This window comes from Chiloscyllium plagiosum, unplaced genomic scaffold (genome assembly GCF_037043375.1).
Source record: "Chiloscyllium plagiosum isolate Xiang-an unplaced genomic scaffold, Cpla_swu_hap1 HiC_scaffold_12, whole genome shotgun sequence".
NCBI lineage: Eukaryota > Metazoa > Chordata > Chondrichthyes > Orectolobiformes > Hemiscylliidae > Chiloscyllium > Chiloscyllium plagiosum.
In genome coordinates this window covers 74339919-74360396 of record NW_028270150.1, presented here as the reverse complement: position 1 = coordinate 74360396, position 20478 = coordinate 74339919, and the positions used below count along the sequence as shown (strand labels likewise).

The 20478-nt window shown below is 42.5% G+C and overlaps 1 protein-coding gene across 1 annotated transcript in view; it reads left to right on the top strand.

The window, feature by feature from the left end:
* Positions 1-20478, top strand: part of map3k7cl (map3k7 C-terminal like) — a 68830-nt gene that overhangs the window by 20419 nt on the left and 27933 nt on the right. Inside the window, exon 3 of the mRNA XM_043700688.2 lies at positions 3921-3982. Within this exon, the coding sequence (XP_043556623.1) occupies positions 3921-3982 (62 nt within the window). The remainder of the gene's footprint in view (positions 1-3920; positions 3983-20478) is intronic.

Sequence of the window (20478 nt, the reverse complement as noted above, 5' to 3'; positions counted from 1 at the left end):
TGCAATTAACTTCTCAGAAATTACCAGCACGTGCAAAAAGTATTCATATAACATACTTTAAACATGTTACCATAAAGAGGTTACCATAAAGTACTCTCCTGACCAACCTCTGTCCACCTGAGGCAGGATGATCCTCAGGTTAAACCATCACCAGTCATCTCTTTTCAATGACAGAGCAGCCTTATGGGTGTCTGAGATTATGGCGGCTTTTCTTTTAACGTTTACTACCGTTAATAATTGTAACTAGAAGTAGTCTCTTGCTTGTTTTTTCTCTGCACCATACCCTTCAGGAAATATGGTGTAGGTAAAATACATTATCAGCAGTGCTTAGGCTTCTGTGAATTGCAAATTTGCTCATTTAATTCATCACTTATTAACTTGGAACAATGGGCAGAATCTTACAGGGGCCTGAAAGAAGTGCAGAGAGATCAATCTTGACATCAGGAACAATTTGCTGCCTGTATTAGCTAAATTCTCGATGTTGAGGTGAGATTCTCAGAAGGCAGTGTTGAGTTGCCTATTCAGGAGGGATTACTAATGACCTTATTACTGACACATCTCATTTTATTAATATGCAGATTTTTATCATACTACCCAACCCGAGCAAATTAGATGCTGAGTGTTGTCCACGTGGAAGACATGGTCTGTAACACTTGATTCAGAGTTGAATAGAATGAAGAAACACATTGACAAAATTATAGGATTATAAATTCTTGACCTAATGTTACTGAGCTACTTTTCAAAACTGCAGGGATATGAATTGCACACTGACATCTGGTAAACAGGCAATAACATCCTGCAGGACCCATGAATTAAAAAGAAAAGCTAAAAAAATTACTTTATTTCAATTGAATTGCATCCTCATTGTATAAATAACTACAGAAAATGAAATCTTCCAATCAAGTTTATCTTTTAAACTGCACCACAATTGCTATCTTTCATCCAGCTCCCTGCCTTACTTTAAACTATGAAGTCAAAAGGTTTGCACATCCATCTCACTGGATAACAGCCACAAAGCTGAAACATCCACAGTCAAACAGTCTTGTCCTACAATCTCTTTCCTTTAGCCCAGAGAAAAACTATTGGTCTTTTTCAACCAGATCACCTGCCTTTAATTCAACCATCAAAAAATGGTATTTTCTGTCCAATTCTTTGTTTTAACTTTCACAGGAGAGATTGCGTTACACATTATCTGAGTGGTAATCACTATATCCCAATCATTCCTCTTACCTGGAACAGTGATAGGAAAAGATGGAATCCAGATGTTTTGACTACTGGCTGTACAGCAGTGAACAAGGGAAGGGTCCTCCCTATACCCTCTGTATAACTCAGGTTATTCTTGACAGTGTCTTGATAATCATAGGTATTTGCATTGTTTGCATGCTTTTTCACCTTTCATAATTACAATCTGTTAGCCTTTTAATTGTAATGTCTTCATCCTTGACTTTATAACCTTGGCCCTTCCTTTATGCTACATCGTCTACCATCTCTACAACCTTCCAAGATCTTTCTGCGCGACTACAATTCTGATCTTTTGCTCATTCCAAATTTGATTTACTGCACACTGATGGCTGTGTTATTAGCTGCCTAGACCTTAAGCACTGGCATTTTCTCACAAAACCTCACTGTCTTTCTGTCCACCTTGAAGATATGCCTGGGAATCTCTTTCTTCAAGGTTTTGGACGTTTCTACTGATATCTTCTTTGTATCTCTGTGTCCTTTTTTTTATTGTTAAGCACCTTGGGATGTTTTGCTCCATTAAATGCATTAATGTGCTGAGTGAATGAGCATTGTTTTTGTTAGTGTGCTGGAACGATGCTTTTAGGTATTTAAGAATAGTGAGAAGTTTGAGCAGTTTGTGAATCTGGTGTAACAGGAGTTGCAGCCATTGTTCATAATTATTTGCCAAAATATAATTTGCAGTGTGAATTTATTTTTGATTTCACTGACTCCTTTTTTTCTCCCCTTTCTGTTTTGTCTTCTCTCATTCGTATTGTCCACTTTGCATGAAAGTGCGGAGGTATCTAGAATGTGAAAAATCAATTGTTCTAATTTATGTAACAGGAAGTATATGTGAAGTTTCTTCCATGGAGAGGAGCCTGACTCTGATCACCCTTAGCAGCAGACCGTGTCACAAGTCCCTGGTCTAATGTCCAAGGCTGCCTTATTGTGCCAGAACCCCTAAGGTGAAGGCTGTTTCCCCTGATTTGACCAATGACTGTTGACAACCAAATTTCCTGGCTTTGTGTCTGCATTGGACAACATTGCAACATAGTAGCACTGTAAGCCCTGTAAACCAAAAGGCAAGGCAGGAACTCTTGTGATCATCCAGGCAGGCTCAGAATGAGTGAGCTCTATGACAGCAAACGAACAGCTCAGCCTTGCAGGCTGGTCCGGTCCATGAGCTGGCTGTGTGTCTATAAGCACACAGCATCCTTGCTTCAGCATTACAGTGATTGTTTCCAGTAGCCTGAGGTGCAGCACGGAAGTACAGAAGTGTCCAACACTTAGAACAGAGACATACCATCCGGGTTCATGAGGTAACAATCAGATGTCAGTGCCTGTGGATGGTGGTGCATGAGACTGGTGCCCATGGAGTGTATCCTGAGATGTTGTTGCCTGGTGTCCAACATGAAGGTCTTTTGGAGCAAGTGGTGAGCTGAATTGTCAGGGGCCCACTCTGACTTTCATGTTGACAATTCTTCATGTTTATGAAGGTGAATATTAATAAGGTGGGTTGTACCATAATAAGGCATTTAGCAAGCAATAATCACCCTTACTTAGCAACTCACTGCTACCAAGTGAGAAACTTACTTCACTCCTTGGCAAATACATAAAAAATGCAAAGGGTTGCTCCTGAGATCAAGCTAGGCATTGCTGGATTCCCCATGCAATTCTGTCACAAATCCTGCTATAGCGCACTTTGTTCAGGTCCATGTAAGATTCAGCCTATCAATACTGATCTACCTGATCTCACTGAAATTCATAGAGATTTGATGGAGCAATGAAAAAGAAGGCATCAGTGTTTCAGGAGGGAGTTGCAATAGTAAATAGCAGTAGCATGTCCAGAACTATTCTCCTCGACTGTTCATGAGCTGCTATCTAAGACTCATTTATTTGCAATTGATCGGTTTTACGTTAACTAAAACCATATGTTCTATGCTGTGTCAAAGGTGTACAACTGAATAATGGCAATTATTCGAAATTAGTTCTCTATTGTACGAAAAGAGATTTAACAAAAAATGTTCTTTGAAGACAGTGGCTCACGAAGAGCAACATGTTTGTCAACTTGTTAGAAGGAAGTAAATATGGGAAGGAGTTTCAGTATTTTTAAAGTCCTCTTTATGCTTCATGAGCAGCTCTTGTTCATTTTGATCAGTCGAAGATGTAATCTGTGTTTAATAAGGCATGTGGCCATAGATGCCAGGAATGCACAAAGATGGCTTCTGTCATTGCAAGACTCTCTTTCACGCTCCTAACATGCATTTACCGGACAATTTTAATTAAACAATCTGTTCAATAATTACCTTAAAAAATAATGACAGCAATTTTCCAGACCATTTCTTTTCAAGCTTATTTTTCTTTTTTTTGAGTTTGGATGTCACACACCTTTCAACTTGTCAGTGGGCTAGCAGATAACCTGTTCGCCAGTGTGTTTTCCTTTATATTATAGTTATTAAGAAGCTGTACAGGAAGAAACAAGATTTTAATTCTCTAATTTTCTGTTGTAATCTAACAAAAAATCTACACTTTGCCATTCTGCTGCTGATGTTCAGTGTTGCAATGATCCTTTGTCGACGTCCATGACAGAAGCATTAGAATTTATAGAACTATCCCAATGATAGGAATTGTTTACTTTTGTTTTTGTTCAAATTAAATTTGGATTTAATTACATAATGTATTCATTTCTCTTTCCTTAGAGCTGAATATCCCTGATGATTTTATTCCAAACGTTTACCTCCAACTTGATCAGCATCTCCAGGTAAAATATTTTCGGAATGAGAAAGAGAATTTACTTTCATGCCAATAAATGATGATTTATAGTGCAGTTTTGATGAAAAATGCACACTATCAGCATCTTGCAATATCAAAACACATGGATCTTGTACAGTATTACATATGCAGGTCATTTCTAAATTTAGTAGAGCTAGATTTATCATGTGAAACATGTGACTTAAAGAATTAGAGAATTATTGCAGTGCAGAAGAGGACTATTTGGCTCATTGTGTTTCCACTGGAAATGCTGAAAGTTTAATTGCAAATCATTTGTGCTTTACAGTGCTTACAGTCAGGCTAGAATACATTGCCTGTTGTGTCAAATAGACTCTTATAATAAAGCCAAGTGTGCTAAGCTTACTTCTTTCAGCTAAATAGCAAGTTGTCATTTTGGACTCAAATGACAAGTTAAAAGAATGTTGAGAATGCCCCAGTCCATATTGCTACTTTAACACTGGTAAATTTTCAGAAGCACACACTGTTTAATATGGAGTAATACGATGATACGGGGAGCTTGTTGTTCCACTTTCGTACTATAATTTGATCGCTCACATTGCAAGCCTCTAACTTCAATCATACCGTTGTGGGTCAGTGTCAGGCTAGCTTAGTCACTCCACTGACCTTCCATAGTGTTTTTCCACTTAGACTACTCTGTTATCTTGCCACTATCGTATGTGTATAATCTCTGTCACAGGGCTCTGATCTTCTTTAAGCTCTTCTTTAAGATCTACATGGTTCATGGAAACAGAAAAGGTCCTTTTTGTGAATAACATACATTGTGACTTAGAATATGGATTGTCCTTGTGGTTATAACTAGAACATTTTGAACAAATCATGTCAGACCTGAACATTTGCGCAATGCACTACAAACAAGAATATAAGCAATGGATATTTGTAACCAATCTATTCAGATATTTTATTAGACACCTCTTGAGCAGATGGACTCAAACACAGGCCTAGTACTCAGAGGTAGGGACATTATCATTGCATCACAAGAGCCCTACACTGTTGATTTGTATAACACGTTTAATACAAAAAAAAAGTTAAAGCACTAATGTACATTAAGTACATTCCTTACCTGAGGAAATATTGGGGGAGGCAAAGTAAAACTGAACAGAGAATAAAGAGGTATTTTTAAAAAAGTTAATGCATTAATGTGGGGATTGCTGGTAATGTCTGCATTTATTACTGATCCCTAATTGCCCTTGAGAAGGTGATGGTAAGCCACCTTCTTGAACTGCTGCAATCCATGTAGTGAGGAAACATCCATTGTGCTGTTAGGGAGGAAGTTCCAGGATTTTCATGCTGTGACCAAATTAGGATAATGTGTAATTTGCTGTCTTCTCAGGTGGTAGGGGTTAGAGGTTTCAAAGGGGTTGGGCAAGTTGCTGTGGTGCATCTTGCATGTGTTAGGTGGAGTACCAATCATCTGGCTGCTTTGTCCTAGATGGTGTTGAGTTTTTTGAATGTTGTTAGAGCTGCACACCTCCAGGCAAGAAGAGCCAATCACACTTCTTGGATCAAGATTTTTGTGAGATCTGGAGCCATATGCTCTGATTAGAATTGGCGAAATTGAGCAGGTTATGGGTGAGTAGGTGTTGCCTGATAGTACTGTCACTGATACCTTTATTGAATTGTTGATGACTAAAAATAGACCGATGGGGTGGTAATTAGCTGGATTGGTTTTGTCCTTTCTTTAACCAGCAGAAAAATTCCAAGTTGTTGTACAAATAATAGTGTTGCAACTGTATTAGGACAATTTAACCATAAATGCATCTAACTCTGAAGGATAAGTCTTCAACACTGTTGGTTCTTGTCAGAGCCAAAATATTTCAAGAGCTGGTATGCTGAGCCATTTCTTGATATCACTTGGAACAAATTGAATTGGCTGAAGACAGGTATCTCTTACCTGGGAATCTCAGGAGGAGCCCGAGATGGATAAGCAATGAGAGCTAAGATGGTTGCAAATGTTTCAACCTTGATTTTTGGACTGATGTGCTGGACCTATCCAGTCTTGAGGTTGGTGTTGGTCATGGATCTTTCCTTTTTTATTATTACTTGTCCACCACCCTTCACAACTGGATGTAGTAGAAATGAGCTCATTCTTTGATAATAATTCTGTCTATGGCATGTTACTGCTAGCATTAAGATTACATTTAATTCTTTGGCTTCACAAGTTTAACATCTCTTTTTTAAAGATACCCGGTGATATTTCTGGCATGCTGGTCCATGTTCCTATTGAACCAGTGTCATAAAGCTGGTCCTTTTTTCTAAAAGCTGTTCTTTTTCTCAAGGATACTGTGTCCTTGATTTTCTTTCAGAGCGGTCATAAACACCCCGGGCTCCAAAATGGCTGGGTTTGGTACAGAGATGAAAGGCTCTTTTATTTATACGTAAACAGATGAGTCTTTAGGCCAAAGCTTTTATGTTGTTAGAAGTAACCTGTATAAGTCAAGGGGGTGTTGCCAGCTCTCTAGCTGAGCAGTTCAATCCAGAACTAGTTATGGAGTTCAACAGTGGGCTGTGTGGAAACAGGCTTCAATCCTCTCTTTCCTTCTGCCCTTCTAGCTTTGACCTGTCAGCCTTTGTTTCATTTTTACTGTGTTTAAGAGGGTTTGTTTATTGGGACTTTCATGCATATTCGGATCAGCATAGTTAAGTCTAGTTTAGATAGACTGAGTTCTGTAAGGGTTCTGTTCTTTGTGTTACATTGGATAATTTTGTGAATAAATTTTTGTCTGTTTTAAAACCTGGTAGTCAACCTCACTACCTTACTCTGGGTAATTTTCACTGTCCACTGACCGAAACAAATTGCAAAGTTATGGTCTGGGTTGCCCGCTTAAGAATGTTTTGAGTGGTCCGCCTAGTCCATAATACCAGGTTCATACCCTAGCTTGATGGTAATGGTAGAATGAGGGATATATCAGACTGTGAAATTGTAAATTGTTGTTGAATACAATTGTTGTTGATGGCCCACAGTACATCGTGGATGCTTTGTTTTGAGCACATAGATCTGTTCTGAGTCTGTACCATTTAACATGATGATAGTAGCTCGGAATACAATGAGGATGTCCTTATAGTGAATATAGGACTTAGCCTCCACAATGATTGTGCATTGCTCATTCCTATTGAATGTGTCATGCACATGAGGAGTAGAGACAGTGTAGCGGAGAGGTTAATTAATCCTGGAGCACAATTTTTAAGTAAGTGTGGGGAGGCAATGGCCTCGTGGTATTATAGCTGAACTGTTAATCCAGAGACCTAGGGAATGTTCTGGGATCTGGGTTCAAATCCCACCATGGCAGATGGTACAATTTGAATTCAATAAAAATCTGGAATTTATGGCTAATGATGAATATGAATCCATTGTTGAAAAAACTCATCTGGTTCACTAATGTCCTTTTGGGAATGAAACTGCTATCCTTACCTGGTCTGGCCTACATGTGACTCCAGACCCACAGCAGCGTGGTTGACTCTTAACTGCCCTCTGGACAATTATGGATGAGTAATAAAAGCTAGCATAGCCAGTGACACCTTTATTCCCATAAAATAATTTTTTAAAAGGAGGAGGTTTAGAGGGGATTTATAGATACATTTTTCACCCAGAAGTATGTGGGAATCTAGAACTTACTGCCTATAAGGATGGTAGAAGTAGATAAGTCATGACAGCACAGTGGCTTGGTGGTTAGCACTGCTGCCTTACAGCAACAGGGAGCTGGATTGTCTGTGTGGAGATGTCAAATTCTCCCTGTGTCTGCGCGGGTTTCCTCCGAGTGCCCCGGTTTCCTCCCACAGACTGAAGATATGCAGGTTAGGTGGATTGGCCATGCTAAATTGCCCACGGTGTCTGGGGATGTGCAGGCTAGGTGGATTAACCATGGGGAAGATGTGGGGTTACAGGGATAGTGTGAGATGCTTTTCAGAGAGTTGGTGTGATTTGATGGGCCAAATGGCCTGCTTCCATGCTGTAGGGATTCTAGAATCTAGAACTAACCAAAGGTCTATGCCAACGCATACAAGGCTACAATCTAAGTGCTAGGAAAAGGGATTAGAATCGATTAGATTCCCTACAGTATGGAATGAGGCACTTTGGCCCAACAAGTTCACACTGACCCTCTGAAGAGTAACCCACCCAGACCCATTTGCCTACCCTATATTTATCCCTAACTAACGCACCTAATACTATGGGCAATTTAGCATGGCCAATTCACCTGGCCTGCACATCTTTGGATTGTGGGAGGAAACCGGAGCACCCGGAGGAAACCCACGCAGACGCAGGGAGAATGTGCAATCTCCACACAGACAGTCGTCCAAGGTGGGACTCAAACCCGGGTCCCTGGTGCTGTGAGGCAGCAGTGCTAACCACTGTGCCACCTTGCCACCCCATGGCAGTTGATATATATGATTGATGACCAGCATGGACACAATGGGCTGAAGGGCATCTTTCCATGCTGTAAAAACTTTATGTCTCTGTCAGCTGTTAATGGCAATCTTTGGAATGTTCCCCACCCCCCACTTCAAGTTCTTTTGAAAGCAATCATCAACTGCTTTTAGGTAAGTTGCTTCTTTATTTCTATTAGCAATTACTGTCAAGTACAAGTGGCTGATGGTATCTAAAGTCTTTGAAAGTTGCTGACATCTGCAGGAAGTACTGAAGGACTTTGTCCTGACTCTCAAAACTGGGTGCATTAGTTAGTGTTCTCCTTGGATTACTGGAGCATGACTGGGAGAGAGATATTTGCGCCATCTTATAGTTAACTATCCCCTATTATGTAAGGGGAGTCACTAACTCTTTCAAATCAAAGGGAACTGACTCTATCTAATTCATTCTTGCCATAAGCCAGCAGTCAGGATGAGCATGTCACTGCAAGGATAGCAGACTTCCCTGTGGGGCAGGTCATCATTGACTGCAAATACGTCATGTTGTGGATGTCTCAAATCGACTGGGCCAAGTACCACAACCAGAATTGGACAAGGATTACTTTGCCCCAGGATCCAGCAGTCTCTGGCTTCGTGCAATCATGCAAGTCATTACTTGGTAACCTGCCAGGAATATTGGATTCTGCAACAGTCCATTATGTTATCTGCGTTTAAGCCACACAGTGAGCAGAAATGTGATACTGGGTTGTGAGCCTCATCCATTAACTGCATGGCTGATGACTCTGATGACTTAAAGCTATGCTGTCATTCAAAGTATAGTAGGACAGACCATTAGCATGGTGATCTAGGCATCTACTTGTATTGTTTCTTCAAGCAGTACATTGTACAACCTACCTAGGAACAGCCTATTTTTGATATAGTGATGTGTAATGAGGTAGCTTTAGCAAGCAATCTCAGTGGGGCAAAGGGGAGGTGATGGCCAGTAGTATTATCACTAAACTATTATCACTAAACCGATGACCATATAGCCATTGTTGATTGTTGGAAAACCTGGTTTACTAATGTCCTTCAAGGAAGGAAATCTGCCATCCTCACCTGGTCTGGCTGACATGTGATTTCAGACCCACAGCAATGTGGTTGACTCTCAAGTGACGCCTGAAATGAGTCAAAAAGTGTGGTGCTGGAAAAGCACAGCAGGTCAGGCAGCATCCGAGGAGCAGGAGAATCGACATTTCAGGTATAAGCCTTTTATCAGGTATGTGGAGGGGGAAGGGGGCTGAGAGATAAATAGGGGGATGGGGTGGGGCTGGGGTAAGATAGATGGGAAGGCGATAGGTGGATGCAGGTGGGAGGTAATTGTGATAGGTCGATGGGGAGGGTGGGGCAGGTAGGTGGGAAGGATGATGGACAGGTACGACAGATCAAGAGGCCAAGTTGGAGGGTTGCATCTGGGATGAGGCAGGGAGGGGAAGAGAGATTTGGAAACTGGAGATTTGAAGTCACTGTTGATGCTGTGTGGTTGAAGGGTCCTTCTCCTGACCTCTGAAATGGCCTAGCAAGCCATTCAGTTGTATCAATCACTTTGAAGTTTCAACAAAGAAATGAAACTGGATGGATCATCCAGCATTGACCTAGGCACTAGAAACAACAATGGTTAAAAACAGCCCTATCAACCCTGCAAAATCCTCCTTACTAACATCTGGAGACTAGCGCCAAAATTGAGAGAGCTGTCTTACAGACTAATCAAGAAACAGCCTGACATAGTTATACTCACAAAGACACGCCGTGGAGGTAATGTCCCAGATACCACCATTGCCATCATTAGATATATCCTGTCCCACTGGCAAGACAGGCCCAACAGAGATGGCAACACAGTGGTATACAGTCGGGAGAGTTTCTCTGGGAGTTCTCAACATTCACACTGGATTCCATGAAATCTCATGAATTCCGCTTAAACATGGCCAAGGAAACCTCTTGATAATTTTTCCATGTACCGTCCTCCCTCAGCTGATGAATCAGTACTCCTCCCTGTTGAACAACACTTAGAGGAGGCACTGAGGGTGGCTAGGATGCAAAATGTACTCTGGACAGAGGATTCAATGTCCACCATCGAGAGTGGCCTAGCGGCAGCACTACTGATCAAGCTGGTGGTGTCCTAAAGGGTAGAGCTGCTAGTAAGCAGTAAGGGAACCAGCAGGATTGAAGAACGTATTGATCTCATCCTAACCAATTTGCCAGCTGCAAATGTACCTGTCCAGAACCCTTAGGAGTATTGTTAAGAGTGACCTGTGCACAGTCCTTGTGGAGACAAAGTCCCACCTTCACAGTGAGAATACCTTCCATCATGTTGTTTGGTACTATCACTGTGCTAAATGGGACAGACTTTGTGAATCATATTATGTCATTTTGAAGACAAATGTCAGTGTGCATTTTTTTTTAGTGCCAATGTGTGCATCTTGACCTGTCTTAGTGGTCGTACATAATGCTATCAGTGCTACTGATTCTCAGCAGAGCTGGCTGCAGATGGCTCTGGAGGGTGACATGGACCAGCTCCTAGGTGTGAAGAACAAGTTTTGGACTGCCCTAGCTTGGCACAGGAGCCAGCAGGATGGGCTGGCTGGCTGGCAGCACAAACACGAGCATTTGTGGGAGGAAACATATTGCCATTCTGAAAGAGGACAGCAGGCTTGTGTGCAACTGAGCTATTGCCACCTTCTCCCCTACACCCTCCCACCCCATGCAGGGCAGTACCTTAACAATTGTGACAGCGAGCAAACTGATGGCTTGCAGTGAGAACCTGTAAGTCCCTTTGAACAATGAACTTCAGGGAAGCTGTTAGAAGTTTGAAGATCTGACAAAATTCTAGGTTCCCACTGTTGGAGGGAGTTAGTACATGTGCATCAATGGAAGTTGCCACATTGATCATCAGATGCTGCATTATCATTAGGTCTATGAGTGTGCCTTGGAGGTGTCCACCATTTCCACGCTGGAAGGAATAAGCTCCAAGCTCTGCACAAAACAGCAGGATATAGGTCAGTTCAAGGTATGGGCAGAAAAATGGCAGATAGAGTTTAATCCAGACAAATGTGAGGTGATGCATTTTGGAAGGTCAAATACAAGTGGAAATTATACAGTGATTAGCAGAACCCTTAGGAGTATTGATATGCAGAGGGATCTGGGTGTGCAGGTCCACAGATCACTGAAGGTGGCAGCACAGGTAGATAAGGCAGTAAAATAGGCCAACTGGGGACGTACTAGGTGACGGGAGCCTGGGCCGGACGATGCCACAGGATATAGTGAGCAGGACAGCGGTAGACATCCAGTCCATGGCCACTGCAATTTGATGCCTTAAAACGGCGGTGCTCAGGCCTGACATAGTGCACCAGTTGGAGGATGCTTAGGTGTGCGGTGGAATCCTGTCTGCACTCACCCCTGCCCAGATGGAATTTCACATTGGCCCCAAGGTCCCATACTTCCCCCAGGAACCTGTGCCCCACAACCTGACCCGCCTCCAGAATTTTAGTTTTGTCCCTTTTAAGGACGTAAAACGGCAGGCCCTGTATCGACTGCTGCTGCACACCGTCCACCTCTTCTCCCTCATCAACCGCCCGGACACGCCTTGGCGTGCCCATTTACCACCGGACAGTGGGGACCCCCAGTGGAGGGCTGTCTACGTGGGAGTCCTCCCCCTTTCCCTTGGGGATCTGGGGTGGAGGGTGCTGCACGCAGCATGGACTGCCAGACCAACTGCTTGTTCTGTGGTGCTGTGGAGTCTGTGGACCATGAATATATTAGATGTGGGCGCTTGCACTCTCTTCTTGATTTTCTGAAAAACCTCTGCTTTTGGTTGCACTTCAGTCCCACACTCCTGATCTTCGGGCACCTGGTACGGAGGGGGTGGGCAGGTCTGAGGACCTCCTCATGGGTCTGTTCCTGGGCCTGTCCAAACTGGCCATAAACAGGTCCAAGCAGCGGGCCGTGGACGGGGTTATTAAGGCCGACTGCCTGCCCCTTCTTCCACGGTTACGTTAGAGCCCGGGTGTCCCTGGAGAGGGAGCATGCAGTGTCCACCAACACCCTGGAGTTGTTCAGGGAGAGGTGGGCGCCGCAGGGAGTGGAGTGCATTATTTCCCCCTCCAACTCTATTTTGATTTAATCCCTGCCCTCCCCTTCATTGTTTGATCACACATCATTGCCCTTTGATGTGAAGGGCACTGCTTGTCACTGGCCACTTGGATGTTTCCTATCTTCCTGGTGGTGGAAATTGAATAAAGATTCGTGCACCTTGTGTCTCTCACTGTGTCTCATACCTGAACACATGGGTACTGGGGGAAAAATAAGCACTGCAAAAATAAAGGAAGAAGGCCTATGGCATGATTTCCTTTATTGGAAAGGGCCTTGAGAAAAAGGATAGGCAAGTTATCCTGCAGCTTTATAGAACTTTAGTGAGGCTACACTTGGAATATTGAGTACAGTTCTGGTCACCACACTACCAGCATGATGTGGATGCTTTGGAAAAGGTACAGAAAAGGTTTACCAGGATGTGGCCTGGAATGGAGATTGGATAGTCTGGATTTATTTTGACTGGAACACAGGAGTTTGAAGGGCAACCTGTTAGAAGTTTATAAGATTGTGAACGGTATGGATAGATTGTGAAGTATGAGGCCTTTTCCAAGGGTGGAGGGATGAATTACTAGGTGACACAGGTTCAAACCGCAGGGGGGAGCGGGAGAATTTAAAAGCGATGTGTGAGGCAAGTTTTTCACACAAAGGGTGGTGAGTGCCTGGAACACATTGCCAAAGGAGATGGTGGATGCAGACACGATGGCAGCATTCAAGAAGCACCTGCATGAAAACATGAATAGGAAGGGAATAGAGGATCAGCGAAGACTGACTTAGTATGGGAAGGTAAAATGTGGTGGCACAGGCATGGAGGGCCAAAGGGCCTGTTCCTGTGCCGTATTGTTCTTTGATCTTTGTAAAAACATGCGTGAGAATTGTCCTGCACCACTCCATGCACCTTGACACTAACGGCTTGCTTACTGAAAGTCCTGGCAATGCATCAAGCCATCAGCCTTCTTCAGTAGAGTATACCATTGAAATCCTCATCAAAGTGCTCATCTATATTCTCTGCAGCAGAAACTCTGTGCAACCTCCCCTCCAGGTAGCTTGCATCTAACTGCCTTTCCCACTGCCTTGACTGCAGTGCACATATACCCAACATACACACATCTCAGCTCTAAGCTATCTTCTAAATTACTCAGAATATCAATATCTGAACTGCAAGTGTTTAAATTATTTTTGTTGACTTATCTTCATCATTACTGTGGTTCTTCCAGCACTGCCTGATCAGGTAGCATTTCTTAGGTATCTGAAAGCAGAAAGCTCAAAGTTAAGGTTGTGGTGAGGGAAGAGATAGCAACAAATGCATGCTTATAATGTGTACAGCTTGTATAATCAAAAGGGAGTGTGGGATGAAGGGAACATGGAATGTGAAAGGAATGAGGATACCATCACCTTATCATTCCATTGGCCCCAAACCTATGTATTACTGCTCCAATGATGGTGGGCACCATCTAATCCATGGGAATTAGGACTTGCAGCCATACCAGTTAACCCCTGCCAGTTCTAGTTATGTGCTACCTATTCCTGCCAAAGAGATGGCAGTGTCACAGTGACTGTGATGTGCAAGATGTGAGATGTGGTGAAACGTTTACAGCAGTACTGCATGTATCCGGGTAAAATGAAGCAATATCAGATAGTTAGGAGTCACGATTGAAAGAAGTTACTAGCAGGTGAGTGATAGTGTGGGGCATTGGATAGTGTGTGTGTGGGGTTATATTGGTGCAGTTGTGGGATGTGATATTTGAAGATTTATTCATTGACCTTGACTGCTTGTGTGAGGTCCGCGGCACTGCAACAAGATCCTCAGGTTTGATTCCAACAATTTGCCACCCACCAAGGCTCTGTGGGCTTCCTGCCTTCTGAGGATTTATCCGGAGACCCTCCTAATTCCTACACAGATAGAGGATCTCCTCAACTAAGGTCTCCATTCGTGCACCAAGTTGTGAGATTTTTCTGTTTTCTGGTCAGAATCAGCTATAGGAAGACATGCAGTAACTGTTCCAGCCGGAATATACCTCCCATTTATGTAGAGCAGGCTAGTTTTAGCTCATGCTGACCTCTTACAATTGTTCATTCCCTTGTTTAAGTGTGCAGGACGGTCAGCACTGATTGCACACAGTGATTGTATTCATTAGCAGGCAGTACAATGTACAGAATCCAACCCAATGACACTGAAAGAACAATGATATATTTCCTTGTCATGATGGTAAGTGGCTTGGAGATGGTGTTCTAGTGTATCTGTTGCTCTTGTCCTTCCAGATGCTAGTAGTTGAGATTTGGAAGGAGCCTTAGTGAATTTCTGTTGTGCATGTTGCAGATTGTACACACTGTTGCTACTGAGAGTTAGTGGTGGAGGGAGTGTACATTTGTGGATGGGGAGCAAACCAAGCAGCTGATTTGTCCTGGATGGTGTCAAGCCTCTTGAGTGTTGTTAGAGCTGCAGTTAATGAAGATGAAATTAACAGAAGAGGGGCTGAAAAGGAGAATGAAATAGAGTGGATAAATTCACATTCGCGAACAAAATCAGAGAACAAAAAGTAAAAATTCACAGTCGGAAGGCATGAGACTCTACACATTTAATTGTTCAGTTCCTTGGCTAGAGAGGTTACTCTCAGTGATTGCAAAGTTAAAAGGAAACTTACACTGTTAGTGAATAGACTTTGTTAACTTTCCATGAGTCTGTATGCCTAATATTGTGCTACTTCCTGAATAAAATGACGAACGGGTCATTCAGCTGTAACGTGTGTTTCATTAATACAAATTCACTGTCACACGATTGATGAGTTGGGAACACTGTTTCTAAAGCACAAAGTTTTAAAGCAAGTATTGGTTATAAGGTGATTCCGACCCCATTAGTTTAAATGGTGCTGCTACTATACGATTTTCTTATAACACGGGATTGCACGAGAATGGAACTACTGCATTATAGCAGAACTGACAGTAGCTTAAAGGTATGTTGCCATTTTTCATGAAGCTGTTAAGCAACTTGCACATTAATAATGACATGTGTTGTTCACTTGCTGTATTTTAGTGCAAGTTATGGGCCATTACGATTAAAGATAACAGCCAGACATAGTTATTTAAAATACAGCACTTCAGCACTTATTACAAAATAAAAATCAGAGTTTAAAAATATCTAAATTACTGTACAATATTATGAATTTCTGGAGAAGGAAATTCTGAAGATAATAAACTGCTTGTTAAGATAATGTAAAAGTTCAAAGTTCTGGATGCAGGACAGATGTTTTGTCATTTTTAGCAGCAGTGGCCAAAAACATAGAGCATTTTACAACAGAAAGTTCATAAATCCCTAAATCACAAAGACTTTGCCAGGTTATTTTAGCTTAGCATTACTACATGGACAAATATCTTGCAAATCATTAAATATAGTTGAGGCTTCCATCAGGCAACAATAGGTGATAAGTTGTGGTAAATATTTCAAATTATGAAATACTTTCAGTACGACATTATTTACAAATGGATGAAGGTACTCAATACTTTCATAAACCAATTTATTTAGTACCCACTTAGGTTCACTTGGTGGTTTCCAGAATCCTATATTGAAGATCCCCATTCTCCTGCCGTACTGATCTCCTTCAGTTTGGCCACTTAGACCCATATCTTGGTTGGCACCATCCCTCTGCTCCATTCCACATGCCATTCCAGCAAATTTAGAGTTCGCTATCCTCATTTGCAAACAATAGACCTCCACTGCCTCCTCTCCTTTATTCCACCTCTATTCCTTCATGACCTGTTCTCCTCCCACCTTCTTCCCCCTCTTCCCAAATTAATTTGTCCTTTCTGTCTGCTCTGTTGAGATTTGTTCAAGGTTATCGTTGTTTACAGCAGTGTAGCTGCTTATTCGGAGCTTCAGTCCTACTCTGGTATCCTCTGTCAGCGCCTTTGATTCTCTTCCTTCCTCCTCTATCTGACCCTGCCCCATTTTCTCTTTATGCCTCCCCCCACCATTATTCACATTCACCACTGTTATCGGGACCTCCAGCCCTGTGCCTATCTCTTCTTTCTCCTTTCCACCTCCAACTGTGTCCAACTGAAAAGATCTTTAGATAAATCATGATGCCAATTACTAATAAATATCTTATTAAGTTTTGAGGTGATTGATGTTTCTGATACATGCATGTATCTCATGCTGGATCATTTTGGATATTACTCGATGTTTGCCACAACAACTGTAATAGTTATAGCAGGCCAGAAACCAAAATTAGTCCTGAAACTGAGTATTCTTTCATTCATTCCAGGAATTAGATCAACTGTTAATATCGTGTTACATGTAAAATGACAATATAATACAAGCTATTGTTATCATTGAGCCAACTGTAAAAAGCTACTTCCTATCACTCCTGACACATTCAGAATCATGACTCATCTTTGCAGGATGGGAACCAGCAATAGAAATAGCATAGTCCTGAATAACCCCAGAAGCATAAAGGTAATCTCGAGGTAACTGATGGTGAGCAACAATAACATTGTTTAAAATGTACCCTATTCAACATTGCTTATCCAGTATCATGTAAAATCAATGCAGGTAAGGAAATAAAAGAACTATACAACTGAACAAGAAAATAAATGTAATTACTATGTATAAAGCCTATGTGGTATTTCTCTGGCATAGTGAGCAAAGGGATCTTTTACAGGTCTGAGTGATATACAGTACAGCGAGATTTGTGGCAGAATGTGATTAGAAGTCTCACTCAATGTCAGGAGCATCTCACTGCATCTATTATTCTTTTAGCAAGCAGTGAGACAAGACTCTTGCGAGGCAACAGTAAGTTGCCAATTAAGAGGGATTGAAACTTGTAAAATACCTTACTAAAAATGCAGCTTGCCTTATTAATATTGTATTAATATTACATCCTATCATACCAAAACCGCTGAACAAGCTAGATGTCGAGAATCCTCAACATTGAAATCATCGCGGGGTATCTGGTGACTTCTGCGTGCTGCTGGCTGCAACCAGCTTCCTTGTTGCTCAACAGCAAGCAGCTTCTCAGGATGGTCTAAGGGCACCAGTTAAATTCGCTCTTCATCCATGGAGGTTAGCGTCTGACATTTGCCCACCTCTTCAATCCACTTGCAGGTCACTGAGGAAGTGTAGAATTGCATTGCAGGGTGCACTGGCAACTGGCATTGAAAGGTTGTTGCAAGTTCATCTCATGTACGCGGACTGGCAACCAACTCACAGATTGAACTATGCTGCATCTCAGGGCTGGTTGCTTGCTCTCTCAATGCACACTCACTTAGTACCTACCTGCACATTCAAGCAACCATGCTTTGCCTTGCCTTGATGCTCCATGACTGTTAGCACATTGGTGATTCAGCTAGAGCCAAAAGCTATCCACTGTGCTGTTTAGCACAGACAGGCTACTTGTCAGTAATAATCTGTTCAGTGGTGAGGGGTGTCTTTAAGTGCACCAAGATATCAATCTAACGCCTGCTGCCTGCACAGCAATACACTGTACATTTATTTAACCAAATGGCCATGTTGGGATCTGAGTGAGGTCTGATCCTCAGTTAACTTAAGGGGGAGCTGCAGTTTGTCAGGGGATCCCTGCACCATCTGTCAAAGGTACAACTTGCACTCAGTCCCCAGGCTTGAGTTTTGTTTTTGCTTTTGCCGTCTGTCAATAAAAGCTCTTGGTTGGAATTGTCTGACTGCTTGCCTGTATGTGGTCTTCCCTTTCCAGACAGTGAACAAGTTGCTTTTGTCTCCAGTGGGCATTGTGCACAGGATAGCAGTGACCTAGAGACAGTATTTAGGCGGGATGTAGGTACAGACAGGTAAACTGCATGTACTGGTGGTTAAATAGTGACTCGGGTGAGAGAATGAGTTTGGACACGTGAGGGATGTCTGTCAGTCATGCCAGCTCTATGCAATGGGCAGTGTGGCTTGTGCTGCTATGTCATTGCACTGATGGTGAGGGGCAATGCCAGATTGCCCGTGTTTATCCAGATGCACACTGACCTTTGAAAGATGGAGGATATCTGGTGAATGGTGAGTTGTTCTGAGAACAGTGCATGGTGAGTTGGGGATAGAATGAGATGTGAGAGACACCTTAGGGATGGGGAAGGTAGTTAATGAGGTACTTTAGTAAGTTATAATGAGGACACTCACTAGTCCTTCCAGTGAGAATCCATCCAACTTGAACTTAGCCAAAATTAAAGTATGAAATAGCCCAGTAGAACCATTCCAGAAGGACTTAAACACTTAATGGTAAGGTCCTAGGGAGTGTTGCTGAACAAAGAGACTTTGGAGTGCAGGTTCATAGCTCCATGTAAGTGGAGTCGCAGGTAGATAGGATAGTGAAGAAGGCATTTGGTATGCTTTCCTTTATTGGTCAGCGTATTGAGTACAGGAGTTGGGAGGTCATGTTGCAGCTGTACAGGACATTGGTTAGACCACTGTTGGAATATTGCGGGCAATTCTGGTCTCCTTCCTATTGGAAAGATGTTGTGAAACTTGAAAGGGTTCAGAAAAGATTTACAAGGATTTTGCCAAGGTTGGAGGATTTGAGCTATCGGGAGAGGCTGAACAGGCTGGGGCTGTTTTCCCTGGAGTGTCAGAGGCTGAGGAATGACCTTATAGAGGTTTACAAAATTATGAGGGGCATGGATAGGATAAATAGACAAAGTCTTTTCCCTGGGGTCGGGGAGTCCAGAACTAGAGGGCATAGGTTTACAGTGAAAGGGGAAAGATATAAAAGGGACCTAAGGGGCAATTCTTTCATGCAGAGGGTGGTACGTATATGGAATGAGCTGCCAGAGGAAGTGGTGGAGGCTGGTACAATTGCAACATTTAAGAGGCATTTGGATGGGCAAATGAATAGGAAGGGTTTGGAGGGATATGGACCAGGTGCTGGCAGGTGGGACTAGATTGGGTTGGGATATCTGGTCGGCATGGACGGGTTGGACCGAAGGGTCTGTTTCCATGCTGTACATCTCTATGACTATAATGTTTTTCAATCATGCGCAGAGTACAAAAGCAGATTAGTTTTTCCTTATTCGTTCATGGGATTTGAGCATCACTGTCAAAGACAGCATTTTATTATCCATCCATAATGGTCCTTGAGAGGTGGTAGTGAGCTGCTTTTTTGAATCGCTGCAGTCTGTGGTTTAGATACTCCCACAGTTCCACTTGGAGGGAGCTAGAATCATAACTCTAACTCCCAATTACCTGTGGAGTTCAGCTCTTTACTTCATGCTTGGTTGAAGGCTGTTATGAGATCAGGAGCTGAGTTGCCTTGACAGAACACAAAATGAGTGTCAGTGTGCAGCTTATTCCTTTGTAAATGCTGCTTGATAGCACAGTTAACAACCCCAGCCATTACCACTGATACTGGAGAATTGACTGATACCATAGTAATTCACCAGTTTGGAATTGTCCTGCTTTCAGTGAACAGGATCTATCTGAGCAATTTTCTGCACTGTCAGGCAGATGCCAATGTTGTTACTATACTGTTACAGCCTGGCTAGGGCCACAGTTAGTTCTGGTGTACAAGTGTTCGGTATTATTGTCAGAATGTTGTCAGGGCCTGGAATATTTTTGGAGCCTCCACCTCCTGTTAGTTGTTTAGTTGACCAGCACCATTCATGACTGACTGTGGCAGATCAGCAGAGCTTAGATTTGATTTGCTTGTTGTCAAATTGCTTTGCCCCATCTATTGTATGATATCTCAGCTGTTTGAAATGAAAGTAGTTTGTCGTTATATCTACACTAGGTTAATCCGTCATTTGTAGGCATGCTTGATATTGCTACTGGGATACCCTCCTGCACCTTTCATTGAACCAGCATTGATCTCCTGGCTTGATGGTGATGCTAGACTGGGGAATGTGCTGGGCCATAAGATTTTCTGTGTTGTTTAACACAATTCTGCTGCTAGTGATGACTGAAAGCAGATAAACTTTTTAATAGTTTGATACAACTGTGTGGTTTGCCAGACCATTTTGTTTGGTAATTTA